Source organism: Sitophilus oryzae, unplaced genomic scaffold (genome assembly GCF_002938485.1).
Source record: "Sitophilus oryzae breed Bouriz unplaced genomic scaffold, Soryzae_2.0 scaffold_1898_pilon_pilon, whole genome shotgun sequence".
NCBI lineage: Eukaryota > Metazoa > Arthropoda > Insecta > Coleoptera > Curculionidae > Sitophilus > Sitophilus oryzae.
In genome coordinates, this window is record NW_022146610.1 from 366377 (window position 1) to 388016 (window position 21640).

Below are 21640 nucleotides of genomic sequence, written 5' to 3' on the forward strand. Positions count from 1 at the left end.
TCTCGATACGTGCAACCAATATAATAGATCAAGTGGACAAAGAATATAAAATACTTTAAAAATGTGCATTCAGAAAGAAAAAATATCTCGAAAATTATCTAAACAAACATTTTTTTTCTTATCAGTGAAAAGCATCGGCCTCGTCGGCCTTGCGAAATTTGTCGGGTATTTACAATGGTCGAATTGTATAATTACCAGCTTTTATAGCATATCTAATAGACAAAAAGTATCTGGTCGATTAGTAACCAATTGGCACAGTCCGAAAATTATCGATTTTTATTTTCTCTGTTTTTATTGGTCGCTTCAAAATTCAGAGTAACAAAAAATATTTTTCTGTAGTAAAAGACTGTGAAATACGCCCCGCCATCTGGTGCTTTACATCCATAAACGTCTTAGGTTGAGCTACTTTAAAAATTCATATACAAGGCTACTAGTAACAAAGCAACTTGCCGGACGAATTTACGCTTACCGGTTCGCAATCGGTTCGTACTTGAGATTCACTGCCGGCTGGTCAGGCAGTTGCAGTTGTGCTTGGACGGGTTGGTCGTAGCAGACTAGAAATACGACGCGAGGAGTGCCGAGTATTAATTATTTTCATTTGAAGTGTTTACCTTCACTTAAGGTAACATTTAAAATAAAAATACTTAAATATTTATTATTTGAGTGTGTTTACAAGCCAAAACTAAAAATAAATAAATTCTCTAAACTCAAAACTCATTTCCAAAATTAAAAAATACATCAATAGAATAAAAAAACTAAAATATTACTCTAAATAAAAAAAAGTTATAACAACTGTTCAAAAAGACCACCTTCTTGTGCTAGACAGAAGCCTAGGCGGTAGTAAAATCCCCGTCTGACATTGGCTAATTAGGGCTAATAGTTTGGAAGGCCTTTCGCATTTTTACTTGAAGCTCATCCAGATTATTAGCCCTATTATGACCATACACTTTGGTTTTTACATAACCCCGCAAAAAGAAATCATTGGGAGAAAGATCTAGTGATCTAGCGGACCACAAAATAGTTCCATATCCACTAATTAAACGGTTGGGAAAAGTATGGTTCAAATATTCTTGAACAATACGGGCATTGTGGGCAGGGCAACCATCTTGTTGAAACCAGACATTGTGGAATCTCTCCCAATAACTCACGAATTCTAGGCACAATCTGATGCTGTAAAAAGTCCAAATACTTTGCAGCAGTTAAATTACCCTCTATAAAAAATGGACCAATCATATGCACCCCGACAAAACCACCCCAAACATTTAGCTTTTGAGGATGTTGCTTGCGTACCTCAAAATATCTTGTGTAGGGTTATGACGACTCAATAAATGAAAACTTGATTCGTCGGTGAAAACTATAGGCCGAATAAAGTTTTCATCTAAATTGTTCTTTTCCATTACAGATTCACAAAACGCCATACGCCGAAATTAGTCTTCATGGAAAATTTCCCTGTCGGTCTTCATGGAAAATAGTTTGCACATGTTGTTTTATCATCTTTCTTGAATATAGGCAAAATAATTCCTAATTCCCAGTCTCGGGGTACTTCCTCTTATTTATAGTTTTATTGAGCAAATCAGTGAAAAAAGTGACAGCACTTTCTCCTAAATTCTTCAACATTCCTCCTGTTAGATTACATATTACGTTTGTAAATTCATTTTAATTGATAGGTTTTACCGTAGGGTGGTTCGAATCAAACCATCTTAAACTAAAAATCAAAGCCAAAAACATTGTTTATGATAACAAACACAAAAATATTTTACATACATAATTAAAGCAATGCCCGAAAATAACAGAAATCCTTCAAAGAGACAAAACAAATTAGGCATTCGCATTTAAATGTACCCTTAAAATACGACTTTATTTAACTTTTTTTCTTCCCGTTTTGTATTCCTTTTTGTTCTGGCTTTAATTCTCATTTGTCTCGTTAAGGGACAGAATATATCGTGTTCTGTCGTCTAACGAGCTTAAAGAAAAACCGTTTTTTTTTCTTCTGTCAGTAAATTTAGGATCCCTTTTTTTAGTCCTTTGAGTTCTCTAGAGATGTTTAGGTTTTAATACTCAAACAAGACTAATTTATGTTTTTCTTATTTAATTATTTTCAAAATGTAAATTATAATCAACATTCAACCTTTGGTGTTACAACAGCAAAATAAAACACTAAGTTACCACAATACACTAAAGCACTTTTACTTTTGCACGGGACGTGTTGTGAACCACGGGGGTGTCACTTGTATGGGAAAACAGGCAACAGTCAAATTTAAACGTGCCAGGACCAACGACAAAGAAAGCAACATCTGCCAGGCATTGGCTTTCTTTGTCACTCACATTGCTTAAATCATGATACCGCGGCCATTTTGCCAACAAAGAAGCTGGCCGGGCTGTCCTGGCAAGTGATTTAAAACAATTTTGCTTTTTTACAATATTAAATTACCATTTGGATGTATTTAATGCGATTATTCAGTTAACTGGTAAGTCAGAAATTACACACAAATACTTTATTCGTAAATACAACTAAGATGTAAACGTATTTTTGTATTTTTAGAATTCAACTCTTGCAAAGACCCGCCAATAGACCTTGCCTGGCAGCGTACCTGTTTAACTAGACTATTATTTCCTGATAATAATATCAAAACACGTAAGTACCTCTATAATTTATGATGAAAAATGATTTTGATTATGTTTTATATTATTTAAATACTTTCTAACCTCAAATAATAGTAAGATCCTTGTTTATATCGCACAGCCCGTTCAAAACTGTATTGTCTTCAAAAAATGTTTACAAAACAAACAATTATTAAAAAAACAATGTCCTTTTAATCTGATTTATACCTCAGAAGGATGCCAGTAAAATTTTATTAAATCAACATTATACTATTTGGCCGTTAATATGCAAAAAGGAGCATATTGCCTTAACTTAAATTTTCTTTTACTTCTTCTGACAATATTCTCTATATTCTCTATTTTGAGTTAGTAAACTTTTGAACGGGATGTGCGATATATAAAATACATAATATATCCAAGGGTATGATCTGATAAAAGTATTTTTTGATGCATTTTTTGGTTGTTTATGCACGTTCGCTTGGTTTATGTTTTATTCAGCTTATATTTATTTGGTATAACAGTTTTTTTTGCCTTTGGAATGGCATGCATTGAGGCTAGATAGTGTTTCATTAGATCATTAAAGGAATTTAAATTAGCATATATTTTTTGTCATATTAGTGTGTTATCATGATACAGGTAGTTGTATCATAGTGCTTTATGCATGTTATTTACCTATTATATATTTATGTAATGTATTATCAGTAAATAGATGATAACATACTATTAAAATGTCTTTTTAATAGTATGTTTATCTTTCCAATTCACTAGTTATTTGCCAAATGTATTTTGAACTAATTTAAGTCATTAATTGATCATCTTTCTTTTTCAGGTTCCGGGATATTCTTTTTCATTGTTAAAAAAATATATATATATATTTCAATATTATTGTAATATAAATCGCAGCACTAAAAAATAAATGATATTGTTTACTAATGTGTAATTTATTTACTATGAATTTTCTCTGAAAATAATAAGTCTTTAATAATATCATTGATTTGCTGTGTAAAGTTAATAGACATATTTTTTAATACATTAAATTATATTAAAGTAATAAAAAATATGTTTATTAACTGTAAACAGTAAGTCAGTAATACCTACTTATAAAAATATTTTTTTTTAAATTTCCCCTCTTTTAAGCCCCGCCCCTCCAATTCCCCCCAATTTCGCTAGTACTGCCAGGCGACACCAGGTGGCGTCTGTTTCCATTTTTTAACATGAAGTTAGCATTTCTTTAATGTACCTATTCTCTGTTGTGAACAAACAGATCTCTCTCTCTCTCTCTCTCTCTCCCATAACTTTTTCAAATTCAGTTCACGCTAATAATATAGGATCTGCATTTGCCGCACATGGATCGTGCACATTTGATTAATGAGATTTTTTTTTTAATTTCTTCGTTGACATATGGTTGTAACGTTTTTAGTTCGTTACATGTCTTTTTTATATATAATATATAATGTCTGACCTATCATCACCGGATTCCCTCTCGTTCAGGCCGGATAGTTTATTTGACGCGGAATTTTACGTTCTCTAGTCGGCAACCCTGCTATCGTTTCACTGTTCTGTGGAGGCACTGTCAACATCGCTTCTGTCAACTCTCTCCGTGCTTAACTTCACTTGGCTTTGACCGTCCGACTGTCACCATCAAAAAATCCTTGCTCCGAGAAACTGCAATTATAAAAATCTTGCTGTATAATTTGAATCAGCTGCTATTTCGAAGTTACAGGTAAAAATGAGATGTTATCTTTTTTAATTCGTTATTATTACTGCGTATTTTTAGGGTAGAGTTTTGGATGTCCCAACTTAACTTGTATTTGTATTTTGCTGGCACGTTGGCGTCCCTTTTCTTTTGTCCTCCAGAATGTTACATGGAAGAAAGGACAGTTTCTTTGTTTATTATTGAGCCCTCGGAAGTAATTCGAGGTAGGTTTATTTTGTTTATTAGACCTTGTTTGGTTTTAAACAAGAGTTTCATATTTTTAGGGTCCAAGGTACGGACTATTTACAAGGTACGGGCATTATCCAAGGTCCTAGTAGTATCCAAGGTACGGGTAGTGTTCCCCTGTACCGTTATCTTAGGGACGGACTGTGTCCAAGGTTATGGTCCAAGTTACGGACATAATCCAAGGTCCTAGTAGTGTTCCAAGGTACGGGTAGTATCCCCATATAGTCACAGTTTGGATACAACGTAAGCTCCATGCTGCTTCGTTCCCATTTCTAAGCCTAGTCAGTAGTTACGGCTGTAGTGATTCATGGTGTCCTCATTCTGGCCCCTTTTGTTGTTTTGGCCAACAGGATCGCCGACAGACAGTACAGAGATGCAAGACCACCTCACGCTGTTACTGTTTGAAGCAAGATTACATAAAGAACAGCTAAGTGTAGATTTAAGTTCTAGTTTTACATTTAACATTTAAAACATTTTCAGTCTTAAACAGTAACGTACATTTTAAATAATATCGTACAGACTATATTTAGTGGTTACATTATTAAGAACATTTATGTCGATTCAATAGTTACAACGTGATTTAGATTTTAGGTTTCATTATATTACGCCTTGTAATAGTATTACTTTTTTATAGATATTATTATTGCACTAACATCATATAAAATATATCAAATTAATTAAGGTAATGCTACATTTCATATATTCTCTTAAACTTTACATGTCTTGTATTTTATCATAGTTGTTTTCATAGATATTTAGTACAATTCTTAACACCACTTTCGTTGACATATAACCACTATAATAATTATTAAAATTGTACAATGCTATTTACCATCACAGTCCATCATGAATAAATATAGTCATTAGTTTTAAGTAATATACAACTGTGTTTTCTTTCTCTGTACATGCCTGGCGCCCAATATCTGTATTTTTTTGTTTATTGTTATTGATTAGTTTTCTCTCTAGTGAAATACCTTATCCACGACTGCTCTCCGATGAAAAGCTGCCGTTCGCAGTGGTAATGTTTTATAAAAAACGCTACATGGTTAACATATACCACATCTCTTTCTTTTCTGGTATTGATTACTCAATTTTGCTCTCTTCTATAAGTAAGTGATTCAGAATCGGAGCTACGGTTATTCTTCGGAGAAAAATCAATGTCTCGATGATCTCCATCTCACTTCACCCACGCCACGGGGGTTAAAAACAAATGAAAGATGTCGTCAATCGAATTTCATTTTTGAAGTCAACAAACCATCAAAACATTTCCCTGTTTTTAGTAAATACGTCAATAGCCACCTCAGAAATCTAATTTAAACTTGAAAAGTACCAACCCCGAACTGTAAATAATATCTATACCTTTGTAGCGGGTTCATTTATTCAAAAAAGACTTGCTGGGAAATCACACAAAAATGAACTGGAAATTTCCAGAACTTAATTTTTGTACGATTAACATAGCGTACAGAAATAAAATGTTATTCGGTTTAAAAAAAGGAATGTTACTGTCGTACATCACTCTATATAATTTTATACCAGTACTTGACGTTTAAAAGAAAAACGACGACAATTCTAGGCGATATAAATCCCGTAAGTCCCACAGGGTTCCTGTTTCGGCTTGCTGCGGATAGCGGTTACCGACGAAAAGTTTCAGACGATTAACTTGATAGTGTTGTAACGTGATCGTCGTTTTCAGACGAAGACTATTTACATTCTCGTCAGTATTTGCTTGCATTTTACTTACGCCATTCCTCTACCAACACACAAAAGAGAAAAAATAAAATAATCTTGGAACGTATAACTTGTACGTGGATAAGTAAGTTTGCTTCACTCTTATTGAAAACATAACTATCGGAACAAGAAATATACATATATCTTATCCGATTTACCACAATACACCAAAACACTTTTACTTTTACACTGGACGCGCGTTTCGCTAACCATGTTAGCATCATCAGCAGATTAAATTCCTTAGTTTTCCACTTACCAACGAAAGATATGAAATAGAAAGAGATTACATTGGGAATGTGCCTGAGTGTAATGGATATTCTCCTTCACTAGTTGATAAATTAATTAGAAAACGTAGGTATAGGTTAATGATTTCTGAAAATTCGACTTTTCAAGTGGAGAAAGATACGTCCAAATATTTTTCAATACCGTTTGATAGACAGTTATCCCGTGGTCTAAAAGGAATTTTTAAGAATGTCAATTATAAACTTGTGTATAGTGCTAATAATAAGTTACAACAATTATTAGGTAATCCAAAGGATAAAACACCTCTACTGGAAAGGTCGGGTATTTATGAAATTTCTTGTAAAGATTGTAATCAGAAATATGTTGGGCAAACTAGAAGATCAATATTAACTAGATTTAAAGAACATTTAGCTCAGATAAGATATGGTAGACCTGATAAATCTTGCGTTGCCGAACATATTGTTGATAAAGAACATTGTATAGATCTTAATAACTTAAAATTACTTAAACATGTCTCAAATTAGAGGTAATTAGATGCATATGAAAGCATCAGAATTAACAAATGTAAAGATAGTATGAACAGAGACAACGGTCCAATTCCTTCAAGTTCTTTGTTCCTACTACTCTAGTGGCGGACATCTAACTGTTACGCTCGGTGGGTTCTGACTCGGTTGGCTAGATCTTGCCACGCCCACTCTGTGCCCACTGAGCGAGTATATAAACGCCCCGATTGTAGATTGTATTTTAGTTTATAATCATCTGCTGATGATGCTAACATGGTTAGCGAAACGCGCGTCCAGTGTAAAAGTAAAAATGTTTTCGTGTATTGTGGTGATTTAGTGTTTTATTTTGCTGTGTAACTCCAAAGGTTCCAACCCTCAACAGTAATCTTATCCGATAGTCAGTAGCCTTAAGAGCGATCAACTCAATAATCATTAATTCGAAGTTGGTCAAAGAATCCAAAAAAAGATTCAAAGTCTTGGGGTATTTTTTTCTCTTTGTTTTTCTTTTTTTTTCTCTTTTTCTTCTTTTGGATTTATAAACCAAGTCTCTTTGGAAACAATGGACGCCTTTTTAGTCAATGGTTAAACCAAAATAGTTAAAGAATGCCTAGACAAGCTAAACAAATTAGGCAAATAAAATCCCTACTACTCTGGAAATGCAAACGATATAGCTAGAATAAGAAGCAAGGTCCGATTCTAGTTTGTTTCGTAGCTACAGGGTGCTAAAGTCTTAATAATCTTTTTATTTGTTATAATTTTCTTCCAAGTACTTTTAGTTATTCGAATGAAATTTTGAGGGTAAAAGTTGCTATAAGTGCTACATATTTTGATGCTAAAAAAGTGTCGATAAATTCATCAGGGATGTCGATATGGACATTCAAAAAAAAACATGTGCGCCACTGACTTTATTTATTTTAATATCAAAACTGGGAAGGCCGTTTAATGCCAGTTAAAAGTTATGTCTTGATATTTTGTCAAATTCGGCCTTCTTGATGAGATAAACGCAATTTTATTAATCACAATTAACAAAATTAAAATAAAAATAAAAGTAATAAATTATATATTTTACCTAATTTATTATTAAATATTATTACTATTGGTTATTATTATTATTAGTCCAACTTACAGAAATTTCAAATAAAAAAACTAATTGTAAAAAGTTTTGACATAATGTAACTCTAAAACTTAGCATTTCCATACCCATGTTTATAGGGACTTTTTTTCATATTTTTTGATGTGGAATCAATGAGTACTTATTTAAAACTTTCGCACGTTAACATTGCTTTTTTCATTGTAGGGAGGTTTATGCAAGGTTTCAGGGTAGCGTAATCTTCCGCCAAATAACATTGCAGTGCAAGGTTGCATTTCACAATATTATTGAAACGTTGCTAATGTAACGTTCAAGAAAGTACTAATTTGGGATGTATTAGCAATATTGTTAATTTTACGTCAATACAATATTGGTAAAATTATGTTATTAATTATAATTAACTGACTTATTGCTAAAATAATATAGCAAAAAATAGATAATGTTTACATTAAACAACCATTTTATACATATATTTACTTATCAATTAATAAAACAGTTTTTTCTTGCGAACATTAGCAATTTTATGCAATTTTATGTTAACATTAATACATCAGTAATAGGTTATAATCAACAGAAACATTAATGGGTATTAAATTGTAGACTTTCAGATAGGTATAATATACTTTTACTAATATTGTATTGATGAAAAACATAAACAATATTGATAAAAAAATGTAGGTATATCTCTATATCCATTGACTTAGAAAAATTAAAAATGATCGGTAAATATATCCCTACCAAGAAAGTCGAATTTGTCAAACAAATTGAAAAAAAAACAAATAAAAATTAGAAATTTATCACTTACTTGTTTCAAAAATATCAAAAATATTGTCAAGTACTGAGAACTTACTGATCTTTTCGGCCGCTCATTAAATAAGGAATTACTCAACTCTGACCTCCGAATCAAATTTCTAAAAAAAATCTGAAAGTTGAATGTCCCTGAAATAATACAAAATATATAGGTACAGTATAAACATTATTTTATATTTCTTTTTCAAAAATACAAAAGGAAAGTATAACATTAAACGTATGTAGAAGGAAAAGCAAACTTATATTTTAATTGATTTTTTGAATTTTTCATATTTTATCTTCGCATGTTGAATTGTTTTATTCATGGTTTCAATTTCCTCTTCGGTAAAGTTTTGAAATCTATATCCAATCATTTCTAAAGTAGTAAAAATAAAAACAATCAGTTGTAATAAATATAAAACAATGAGAAACTTACCTCTTGTGACAGTAATCTTTGAGGCCCCTTTATGTCCTTATTTTAAAAATTTCAAATGATTATAACATAATTAAAAAAATATTATTGAGAATAATTAATACTGAATATTATTTGTGATTTTATCATTAGATTGATATACTCGTATCCTGATTTTATCTACTTCAATTTTCAGTTGGTTAAAAGCTAACCTAAATCATAAAATTTAGCTTAAAAACAAACTAAACTAAACAAAATTTGTTATACTTATTCATGGCTAAATATTATTAAAACACACATAATAATAAAATTATACTTACATTTACATTCATTAAAATCTCATTCGAAAAGCATAAAATATAAAATTTGATACCAGAAACGTAAAAAACAAGTGCGTTAACCTAACCTAACTTCTTATACCGTATGATCGAAAAAAAAGACGTCAGCGATGGCTATGGAAAGAAAATCGCTGTCATTTTATATGGGGAATGTCATCGATATTTATTTCCAAGCCAACTAGACGCCGTTTTTTTGATCCTATAGTATATTTGTTATATTATTAATTAATATTAACTTGCGCGGATCTTTCATTTGAATCGTTGTTGCAATGTTGCAGAAAAAACGTTTTAATCACCATTCAAAAACAATGTTTCTGTAGCAAGGTTTCATCAATCACGACACAAGATTTCTAAATGTTCAACATTCAAACATTACAAAGCAAACTGTTTGGGGATTGACTGCAATGTTGCAAATGTAAAGTGAGGTTTTTTGCTTGGTGGGTTGTTATTAGACTTGGATCAAGGTAAATTAATAAAATTGCGTTTATCTCATCAAGGAGGGCGAAATCGACAAAATATCAAGACTCAACTTTTAATCGGCATTAAACTGTATTTCTCTAACATGAAAAAAAGTCAATGGCGTACATGCTTTTTTTAGAAAAATTTTCCAGTGATAACCCATTTGCACGTCCCTCGTGAATATGTCGACAATTTCTTAGCTCTAAAATATGTCGTATTTATAGTAACTTTTACCCTCAAAATTTTTCATTAGAAATGCTAAAATTACTTGGAAGAAAATTATAATTAACCCAAAAAATGTTAAGACTTTCTTCTTCCTTCTTCTTCCTTCTTCATGCTAGGCGAATCGCCTGTTTGCTTTCGTCGTCTCTAACGGTCAGACTGACAAGTTGTCGCTCCATCGTTTTCGTGGACGTCCTAAGCTTCTGCGACCTAGCGGTGTATTTTCTCGTGCAACTCTCACTATCCTCCTGTTGTCCATTCTGCTGATATGCTCGTTCCATTCTTCCTTTCTGCTGAGTACCCACTCATTTACATTTTCCACCTTGCACGCTCTTCTTATGCTTTCATTTCTCTCCCTGTCCAGAAGCGTCTTTCCAGCTATTCTGCGTAGTACTCTCATTTCGGTTGTTTCTAGTAGTTGTTTAGTTTTCGCTGTATCAGGTCGAGTTTCTGCAGTGTATGTCATTATTGGTCGTACCGTTGCCTTGTAAATTCTCGCTTTAGTCTCCACCTCAATGTTTTTATTTCGCCATATTGTATCATTCAGGCATCCTGCTATTCTAGTTGCCTTCGTTGTCCGTTCTCGCACCTCCGCTTCTACATCACCATATCCTGAGATTTCTATGCCTAGATACTTAAACTTCATCTCTTGCTGAATAACATTGCCCTCGACTTCCAGTTTGCATCTTAGTGGTACTTTTGATGTCGTCATGCATTTCGTTTTCTGGGTCGATATTATCATATTAAGTGATTTAGCAGTGCAATTAAATCGATGTAATAAGCGCAGTAAATCGTTCTCATTTTCAGCTACCAATACGGCGTCATCGGCATAGCATAAAATAGTAATTTTCTGGTCGCCCATACTGTATCCCTTCAGTAAACGTACATTTCCTATTATTTCGTCCATAATGATGTCGAAAAGAAGAGGCTCAGGGAGTCACCTTGTCGGATACCACAGCTTACATTTATTGGTTCGGTCAGGACCCCGTTAATTTTAGCTTGAATTTGGTTCGCTTCATATATGTTTTGTATGGTTTTATCGAGGTTGTGTGGGATTTGCCTATTGTAAAGAAGGTGTACAACGTCTCTTAGCTGCACACGATCTTTTTCTAAATCAATAAAACACATATACGCTGGTTTGTTATATTCGATTGATTTTTCTGTTATCTGTCTTATGACAAAAACCGCGTCTGTGCATGATCTGCCCGATCTGAAACCTTGCTGTTCATCTGCTAAGCATGTTAAGTCATTTATTTTGGTTGTTATCACTTTTGTCGTAAGTTTTAGTGTGGTGCTTAGAAGATTTATGCCTCTATAGTTTGAGGGCAGCTTCTTATCTCCTCTTTTAAACATCAAGATAGTGGTGCTGGTTCGCCATTCATCGGGTATCCTGTGTTGGTAAAGAATTTTTTGAATCAGGGATGTTAAGATTTTAACACTCTAAAATATATCTAATTTTTGCGTGAGGAATCTTCCCAAGAGATATGGCACATGTTTTTTGTAACACCCTGTCGGTGATTAACTTCCTACCTCTCATACAATCCACAATTTAAGCATTACAAAATGTTTAGAGATTTTAATAAATTTTCTTCCTTGCTTGTTTGAAAAGAACCCGGAAAACACTTACCTACCTAAACCGTGCCATTTTTCAAACTTTTCACCGTATTTACCTTAAACACTCTTTGCCGTCGGTCTGGCAATCATTTTACAGCTCATCTCCCTAAGTGTTTCGCCGTCCCCCAAAGTTTATAAGCCAGGTAACACGATTCAAAATAATACCGCCTAAGTAGCTTTTAATATCTCTTTGTTTGCAGACTATAATATATAACGTGAACAGGTGAAACTGCACTTTATCGTTGTTTAAAAGTGCAGGCAAGTGGATGACGGAGATGACATTGATAGATAGTGCAGCACAAAAGGTAAAATAAAGGGTATATTAAACAGGAATTTTACGTTCCTTTATGTGGTAGATTGGTGAAAATGAAGTATACTACAATAATTCTCCGTCCACTGAAAAAATAATATACAGGGTGTTCCATTTAAAAAAAAACAAAGCATTTTTTTATATTTTAGAAAGTTTCGCGTAGAATTTTGAACATCCTATATGATTTACGATTGCCATATTTAATTTATAGCAAAGTAAGAACAGACTATCTAAAGTAAACACCTAATATAGTTTTGATTTCAGGACATTAAGAACATTAAGAAGGATTGAAAAATATATACAGGGTTGTTCACTCCATATGACGCGGAGTATTGTCAATACAGTTATACAATCAAATCAATTTTTTTTTAACTATGTCTTCAGGTTTTCGTAGAAAATGCATTTTCTTATAATTTAGACCTCAATTATCAATATACCCATGGAATATTGACGTTTTAGATTATTTTTAAAGATGTAACAAATTTTTAAAGGCTACAAATACTGATATTGTCGATATAGTTTGTCATTACAAAAAAAAATTGTTTAAGTATTTGTAAAAGAGGAACAATTAATATGATTCCAGTATTCAAACTACATTAATAGACTGTTTGCGTTGATTAACAATAATTGTTCCAAATACTAAAAAACTGAATTTTGTATGTGTATTAACAGTGTGGTAAAAAGTAACACAATTTTATTTAATTTTTTGACGAATGCTTATTTATAACAACAGAGACGTTCATTTTCATAACTTATAATTATATTGATTTCTGATTCCAAATCCACATTTATTTAGAATAATTCATTAACTAACACAATTAAATATGTGATAAAATATGGTTTGGAATGACTTCAAACCAGTTATTCAGAGCAGCCGTTAACAAAGTTAGAATTGCCATGATGATTTCCAACCTCCATTAGGAGATGGAACCCGAAGAAGAAGATTTTAAAAATACGAATGTATATGGTTCTATATCTATGGAATATTGGAACATCATGTACATTATATAATATCAACATTAATGTAATTTATAACAATAAGATAAATTCAAAAATACTCGAAAAAGTTATTTTATCATTTATTTTTATTTGCTTTTAATTAGCCTAAAATAAGTTGCAAAAATTGTGCAATAAATCATCTTTTAAGTGATGAGATAATGAATAAAAATGATAGAAAAAAAACGAAATCGACGACGGCGGGGGAATGACAATCGGTAATAATTTTGGCGAGGTCAATCCCTAGACGTCATTTGCTAAAAATTGACATAAAACTTGGCAAAAATTATCACTAATTATAGAAAGTAACTAACACAATTAAATATGTGATTAATTAATATTTGGGCGGAAATAGGGGTGGTATATTTAATTAATGGTATATTTAATTAAACTCTTTTATAAATATTTAAATAGTTTCATTTTTGTATACAAATAGGCTGGTAATATTATCGTTTTCAAAACAATCTAAAATGTCAATATTGCATGGGTATATTGATAAAATGATGTCTGAATTATAAGAAAATGCATTTTCTACGAAAACTTGAAGGGGTAGGTAAAAAATGGTATAATACAATTTGATGTATAATTAAATTTTGCGTATGATTCTCCTAAAATATACAGGGCGTTCCATTTAAATTAAACAAGTTATTGCTGTTTAAAGCTAGAAATTATTTAAAATAAATTATTAGGGACTCTGTATGAGATAGTACTATTTTTATTATTACAATACAATAACTGATCAATAATTAAACTTCAGTAAATATTTAGTATTAAAAACTTTGATACCCTTGGAGAAATGAAGCCTTAAAATTTTTATCGTAGAAACTAAAAATGTAATAATATACAGGGTGTTCTATTTAAAAAATACAACTTTGATATTTTTTATTTATTTGGGACACTCTGTATCTTGTAAAAATATTTTTAAATTGTAGCTCTAATAGTCCTTCAACGAACCCAAAACAACTTGTAAAAATCTAATCGTTTAGCTACAATAATCCGTGTCGTATGTGGTGAACACCCTGTATTTCTTATTTAATCATTAATATCTCTGAAACTACCGAAATATATTTACTCATATGTTAGGATTAAGTATAAAGTAAGTACAGACTAGGAAGCCAAAATTGCTAAAATTTAAAGGGTGTTCCATTTAAAAAAAAAATCATCCCGATTCACTCACACTTTTTTGAGCCACCCTATAGAAGTTAAAATATATTCCTAAAATACATCCCAATACATACTTTATACATTTACTTAAAATGATGCAACCCCATGATTTTTCTCTCGTATTTTACCGTTGAGAGAGCCATATGAAATAATACGAAACCATTAAAAATTTTGAAATACTTTAAATACAAAAATTGTTCATTATTTAATTCTATATCTAATAAAAAATAATATACAGGGTGTTCCATTTGAAAAGCATCGTCCCGATCCACTCACTCTTTTTTGAGCCATCCTATGTAGGTAAGTTAAAATATTTTCCTGTAATACATCTTCATACATACTTTAGGTTTGTACTTAAACAAAATTCCGAATTTTTTTATTGTAGGATCTACCTATAGGTGTTCTCATTTTTTTTATCTCTCAGTATATATTTAAACATGTCAGATACGCATTTATTTCTAACATGTACCTAATTAATTTTAGATATTCATCTCGTGGGAATAATTGAATAATTACTACAAATTACCGATTCATATTAAACAAAACACGAAGCATATTTCCTGCGAATATATTTACAGCACTGGAACATAGTAAAACCAAATTATCTGAACGTTTATCAGAGGTATTTCTTTGATAGATATCGAAGTACTCATATATTAAGAGGCTATTTTTAGATATCAGCCAGACTGTTTTAAATTGAAAATAAAAAACAATTATTAAAGTCATTGTATTTGTAAAATGTCTCTAGAGAGGTTCGTTGGTAAAGTTGCTGTTGTAACTGGGGCATCAGCTGGAATTGGCAGAGAACTAGTGAAAGCTTTAGTGAAAGAAGGAGTAACCGTAAGTAAAAATATTTATTAATTTAGCAATAAATGCCATTAAAATTAGTTCAGATACTTATTAACTTATATTTTGGCTTTTTAAAAAAATATTAATAACAATAACTACTTCAAAATGTATTATCAAGTACTTTGAATAAATTAGTGGTGTCATTTATACTTTATAGGCTTGATGCATTCTCCGCCGATGCTGCCACCATCGGAGAATATCGTAAACAACTAGTACTTACAAATTCACGGTTTAAATAGCGAGTATACGAAGAATTTATTATTTAATTATTCTAAAAGTGGTAGGAAGTATATTTTTTTAATTTTTCTACCAGAATTCATATTGAAATGAGGGTAGTTTTCACCCTTTTTGCACCCTTTTGTCTTTTTTGTGAAGTTCAAGTGTTAAAGGCTCTAACAATACATAAGCCTTTCAAATTTCATTAAAATCTGAATTTCAGTTCACAAAATATATGTTAAAAAATTTGATATTCTTTTTAAACTTGTTGCAAGAAAACAAACGTTATTTTCTGTTCGATAACTTAATTATTTACTTCTAAAAGTACATACATGGTATATTGGGACACCATGTATACAGGGTGAGTCTAAAATCAGTGCAAATATTTTTAGGGGTAATAAACTATAACAATAAAAACTACGCTAACGCTACTGCTAAAATTTTGAGAATAAAAGTTACTATAAGTGCTACATATTTTAATACTAAAAAAGTATCGATAAATTCATCTGGGACGTGCAAATGGGTTATCACTGGAATATTAAAAAAAAACATATACAAAACAAATGCGAAAAACTTTAGGGGGTGATTCCTATATATATATATATATATATATTTGCTATGGGGTGGGTTCAGAGAGTTTACAATAGGGGTAATAAAAATGTGTTTAGAAATCCTTGTTGGTCATTAACATTATTTTCGTTTAAACAGATTTTAGTATTTCTAACTGTTCAATGTAATTTAAACGTCTACCTTTTGTTTCTCTGTGTAGTAACTTAATTGAGTTTTCATTAATTTTGTGATTATTTACTATACAATGAGTTGCAAGACCAGAACTATGCTGGAGATTATTAATATACTTTACATGTTCTTTAATCCTTATATCTAAATTTCTACCTGTTTGGCCTATGTACACGGCATCACAGTATTGCAATCCACCCTATATACACCCGACTTATTTTTGACATTAGTTTTGTCTTTATTATTTAATAAAATTTGACCTAAATTTCTTTTATTTACGTTAATAGTTTTACATCCTATTTTATTGAGATTATTTGATATTTTGTTAGTTAAATTAGGAATGTAGTTTAAAGGTTGATAATTGTTATTGTCTTTAGAATTAGCGGATTAAAAATTTTTCATTAATATTTTGTTTTGTTTTTTCTTTAGCATATTATCAATAAGGGAACACTTATATCCATTGTTGATGGCGATCTGTTTAATAATATTTAACTCTTTTTTAAAATTCTCTGGGCTCAGTGGAAACATTACTAATCTATGAATTAAACTATGAAAGGGTGACATTTTGATTTGCCAGGATTGGTGTGATTGACTATGTATTACAGTGTCTGTGGTAGTGGGTTTTCTGTAAATATCAAATTGTAATCTATTAGACTGTTTTATAATTGTAACATCAAGAAAATTGATGGTATTAATACCCTTTTCAATAGTAAATTGTATTCTCGGGTTACGATTATGAGGGTTTTTCGTGATTTTTTTTTCGAAAATTTGGAATTTTTTGAAAAAAGCTTTGGAAATCTTTTGAAATCTTTTGAAATTTTTTTTAGTTTTTACTCAAAATACATAATTTTTTGATAATATGGTAACATAGATAGTAGATTAAATTTACAAGAAAGCAAACCCAAAAAAGATCCAGTGATTCTCATAATTTAAGCAAAAAATCACTTTTTTGTAAATTTTCAAAGTAAATTAACTCGTTTTTTTGGGCTTATTTGAAAAACGGTAAAGAGAAAATATCTTTCGTTTATCGAGATCTACCAGCTCTGAAAATATTTGCACTTATTTAAGACTCACCCTGTATAATAGCACCTTAATGTAATTTATGACGAAACAAATTTAAAAATACTCGAAAAAAATATTTTATCATATATTTGTATTTGCTTTCAATTAACCTAAAAGGAATTGCAAAAATTGTTCAATAAATCATTTTTTAAGTGATGAGATAATGAATTAGTTATTTTTATACCGTATGATCGAAAAAAAACTACGTCAAGGACGGCTGTGAACCATTTTCTGTTTGCTTCTTTTGTTTGTATGTCTTATGTGACTAAATTGGTTAGAAAGAACTAAATTGGTTAGTACTAAGTGGTAATTAATTAGTTATTAATTAGTACTAATATTAATTAAGTTATTAATTAGTACTAAGTAATTGGTTAGTGCTAGTGTGACTAAATTGTTTAGTAAATTGGTTATTGAAAGATTGGTTAAAAAAAGGCTTCTATCTTTTCTCCTTAAATATAAAGTACTTTCTACTCATCAATTTGGATTTCTAAGTAACAGTTGCACAAATGATGCTATGTTCGACCTTTTTAATAATGTATACTCTAGCCTGAATAACCATCACTCTACAGCTACAATTTTCTGTGATTTCTCTAAGGCTTTCGATTGTGTAAATCATAATATCTTAATTAACAAATTGCAATACTATGGTTTCAGGGGAGTGCCGCTCGAATGGCTTAAGTCATATCTTGGCAACAGAAGGCAGCTTGTGAGGATTGATACGTCTATGTCTTCTTGTAAGCCTATAGAATGTGGTGTCCCTCAGGGTTCAGTACTTGGCCCTATTTTGTTTCTGGTGTTTATCAACGACATTGCAAATCTAGACATTAGCGGTAAAATCTGCCTCTTTGCGGACGATACTAGTTTCACTTGGAGCGGCCCAGATGTTACGGCACTATATGATACTATATCCAGTGACTTACGCACCAAAAATAATCGGTGTCTTTGTTAAATAAATTAATTTTTTATACTATAAATATCTTTTTTTTCCTAATCTCCTACGAGCTGATATAATATGACGAGCAATCTATTAAATTACTGTGAGATTATACAGAAAAGTCCACAGACTTCGAGACATAGGAAAATCAAGTCCATTTAGCGTGTGTCCAAATTTTGACAAGTTTTCAAAAATGACAGTTTTGTTTAGACTGACGTTTAATTTCACCTGACTTCTCGGTGAATGATTTCTTTTTATGGGGGTACATAAAATCTAAAATTTACGGCCATGAAGAAATTCAAAACTTGGAGCAGTTAAGGCAGAAAATATTTAATGCCTTTGACACTGTCACCCCTGATATGTTATCCAATGTGAGGAGGGGATTTTATGATCGTTTGGGTTATTGTTTAATGCAAGAGGGAGGCACTTTTGAACAATTTTTGTAATTTTTTAAATTTCATTATCCTGTTTTTTTACCGTTTACCCATTACCTACCTTGACGAACATGGGAAAACGAAGGTCCTTTTCAGGACCACAAATATTTTGATTGAGAAAATTGGTAACTTTTTTTTGGATTAAAAAACAAAAGTTGTTAATATAATACCAATTTAAAAGTGTTTTAGTAGTTTTAATACACACTATGATATAAAATTTATTATTATTATAATGTACATTATTAATACTATTGTTCATTCGAAATGGCATTAAGGCCCAATTGCAACAATGATTTAAATTTTTCTTAAAGATAAGTAGAGCTTAGAATGAGCTGTATTTATATTTACTTTAATATTCACCTTAAATGAGGGAATTTGACTGATACAATTTTTGAATTTGAATTGTTTTTAATGATACTAACAATTTTAGTTCAATTTTTAATAAAATTTTTAGCGATAAATAATATATTTAGCGATTTATAACATTCTCAAATGAATTACAGGTGCCCTTATTTTCTATGAAAATCACACAGCTTTTTTCATAGTCGCTGCAGTTGCTATAGCTATAAAAAAACTAATTTTTTAAGGTGTGAAAATTGCGACACACGCTAAATGGACTTCATTTTTTGTATGTCTCGAGGTCTGTGGACCTTTTTGTATGCCTCGATAACATATTAGTGCAGATTATTTTCACCCAAACAAATAATAACCCAAACTATACATTGATGCGGATTGTCTATGAACTCTTTCTGAAGGTCACAGAAACCTGAACGCGTAATTCGGTGGTTTCTTTCGCATCTGTTATAGGTAATTTGTGACAATGAATTTAAAAATCGTACCCTCGATTACTAACTAAGACTTTAATTGGTATCAAATATACGCAGTTTGTCGTAATGATTTGTGAATAGTATTGCTATTCTAGATTAAAAAAACTAAAATATTTAAAGAAAATATGTTTTAATAGTTGTTTAGCAAGAACTCATTTTGTAAATCCCAAAAACAAAAGTATTTTTCATAAGTTTTTACAATTAAATTAAATGAACTTTACCAAAATTATATTTTGTAGGTAGCTGGTTTGGCTCGTCGTTCTGAACGTATAGAAGAAATAGCTCAGGAACTAAAGAATGAAAAAGGAAAATTACACGCTTTCAAGTGTGATTTAACTAAAGATGAAGAAATACTTGCTACCTTTAAGAAAATAACTGAAACTCTTGGACCCATTTCCATTCTGGTAAACAACGCCGGTCTATCTCCTGCAACGGAACTCATCGATGGAGACATTAGCAAATGGCGACAAATAATAGGTAATTATATGTACAGAGTGGGTCAAATTCGACCCTTTTAAAGCGAAACATCCTTTTCTATAGGAGATAGACCTCGAGATAGACGAAAATTAATATCGGTGTCTGGAGCTGCTGGAGCTCAATTTTTATCAAAAACATGATGGAGAAAACCGCACATCGATATTTGTTACCGTTTCGGAGTTACGGGGTGTTTTTTAAAAGTTTGCATTTTTAACAAATCGCTGTAACTTTTTTGCTATGGAAAATTTTGTATTTTTATGAAAACATTTCCAAATCACCTTTTTACGTAGAATTTAATGGTTTAAATATTATTTTTTTAAAATTAATAATTTAAGAGTTATCAACAGAAAAGTTGATTTTTTATTCGGGACACCCTGTATATTTTTAATTAAATGAAAAGAACTTCAAATTACCTTTCCAAAAGTATAGCACACTTGATATTTTGTTATAATCTCCTTCGAAATACAGAATTTTTTAAAGTTCACCACTTTTAACTAGTATACATATACCGGGTCCGGCAATAGTGCGTCGAGCATCTGTAGCTTCTAGAATAAAAAACTTGAGAATTTTCTTTAAGTGCGAACCTAAAGTATGTGCCGGATGTATTTCAAGAAAATATTTTAACTTCTATAGGGTGGCTCAAAAAAGTGTGAGTGGACCTTGATGATTTTTTTTAAATGGAACACCCTGTATATTATTGCATTTTTGGCTTCCTTTCAGATCACTTTACATAACCCTAAGATATGAATAAATATATTTCCATAGTTTCAGAGATATTAAAAAATTAATTAAAAATATATATTTTTCAGCTCTTCTTAAAAAGATTATTAAAAATACAAGAACTGTTCTGAAATTAAAACGATATTAGGTATTTACTTTAGATGATCTGTTCTTACTTTGCTATAAATATGGTAATCGTAATTCATACAGGATGTTCAATATTCTACGCCAAACTATCTAAAATATAAAATATTTTTTCTTTGTTTTTTTAAATGGAACACCCTGTATATTATTTTTTTATTAGATGGAGAGTTTAAAAATGAACATTTATTGTATTTAGAGTATTTCAAAATTTTTAACGGTTTCGCAGATACACGCAGTATTATTTCATATGGCGCTTTCAAAAATGGTAAAATACGAGAGAAAAATTACTGGGTGGCTTTGATAAAAATTTACTGTGGAAAATGCCATATGAAATATAAAACCGCAAATATCTGCGAAACCGTTAAAAATTTTGAAATACTCTAAATATAAAAATGGTTCATTTTTTAATTCTCCGTCTATTGAAAAAATAATATACATGGTGTTCCATTTAAAAAAACGAAGAAAAATTATTTTATATTTTCGAAAGTTTGGCTTAGAATTTTGAACATCCTGTATAATTTACGATTTTCTTATTTATAGCAAAGTAAGTACAGACCATCTAAAGTAAATACCTAATATAGTTTTGTTTTCAGAACAGTTTTTGTATTTTTAATAATTTTTTTAAAAAGGGCTGAAAAATATATATATTTTTGATTTTTTTTAATATCTCTGAAATTATCAAAATGTATTTATTCATATCTTAGGGTTATGTAAAGTGATCGGAAAGGAAGCCAAAAATGTAATAATATACAGGGTGTTCCATTTAAAAAAAATCATCCAGGTCCACTCACACTTTTTTGAGCCACTCTATAGAAGTTAAAATATTTT

At 30.8% G+C, this 21640-nt stretch overlaps 1 protein-coding gene across 1 annotated transcript in view; it reads left to right on the top strand.

The window, feature by feature from the left end:
• Nucleotides 1-14893: 14893 nt before the first annotated feature.
• Nucleotides 14894-21640, top strand: part of LOC115883389 (farnesol dehydrogenase-like) — a 55853-nt gene continuing 49106 nt past the window's right edge. The window contains exons 1-3 of the mRNA XM_030901757.1: nucleotides 14894-15033; nucleotides 15086-15251; nucleotides 19711-19948. Of these exons, the coding sequence (XP_030757617.1) occupies nucleotides 15150-15251; nucleotides 19711-19948 (340 nt within the window). The 5' untranslated portion in view covers nucleotides 14894-15033; nucleotides 15086-15149. The remainder of the gene's footprint in view (nucleotides 15034-15085; nucleotides 15252-19710; nucleotides 19949-21640) is intronic.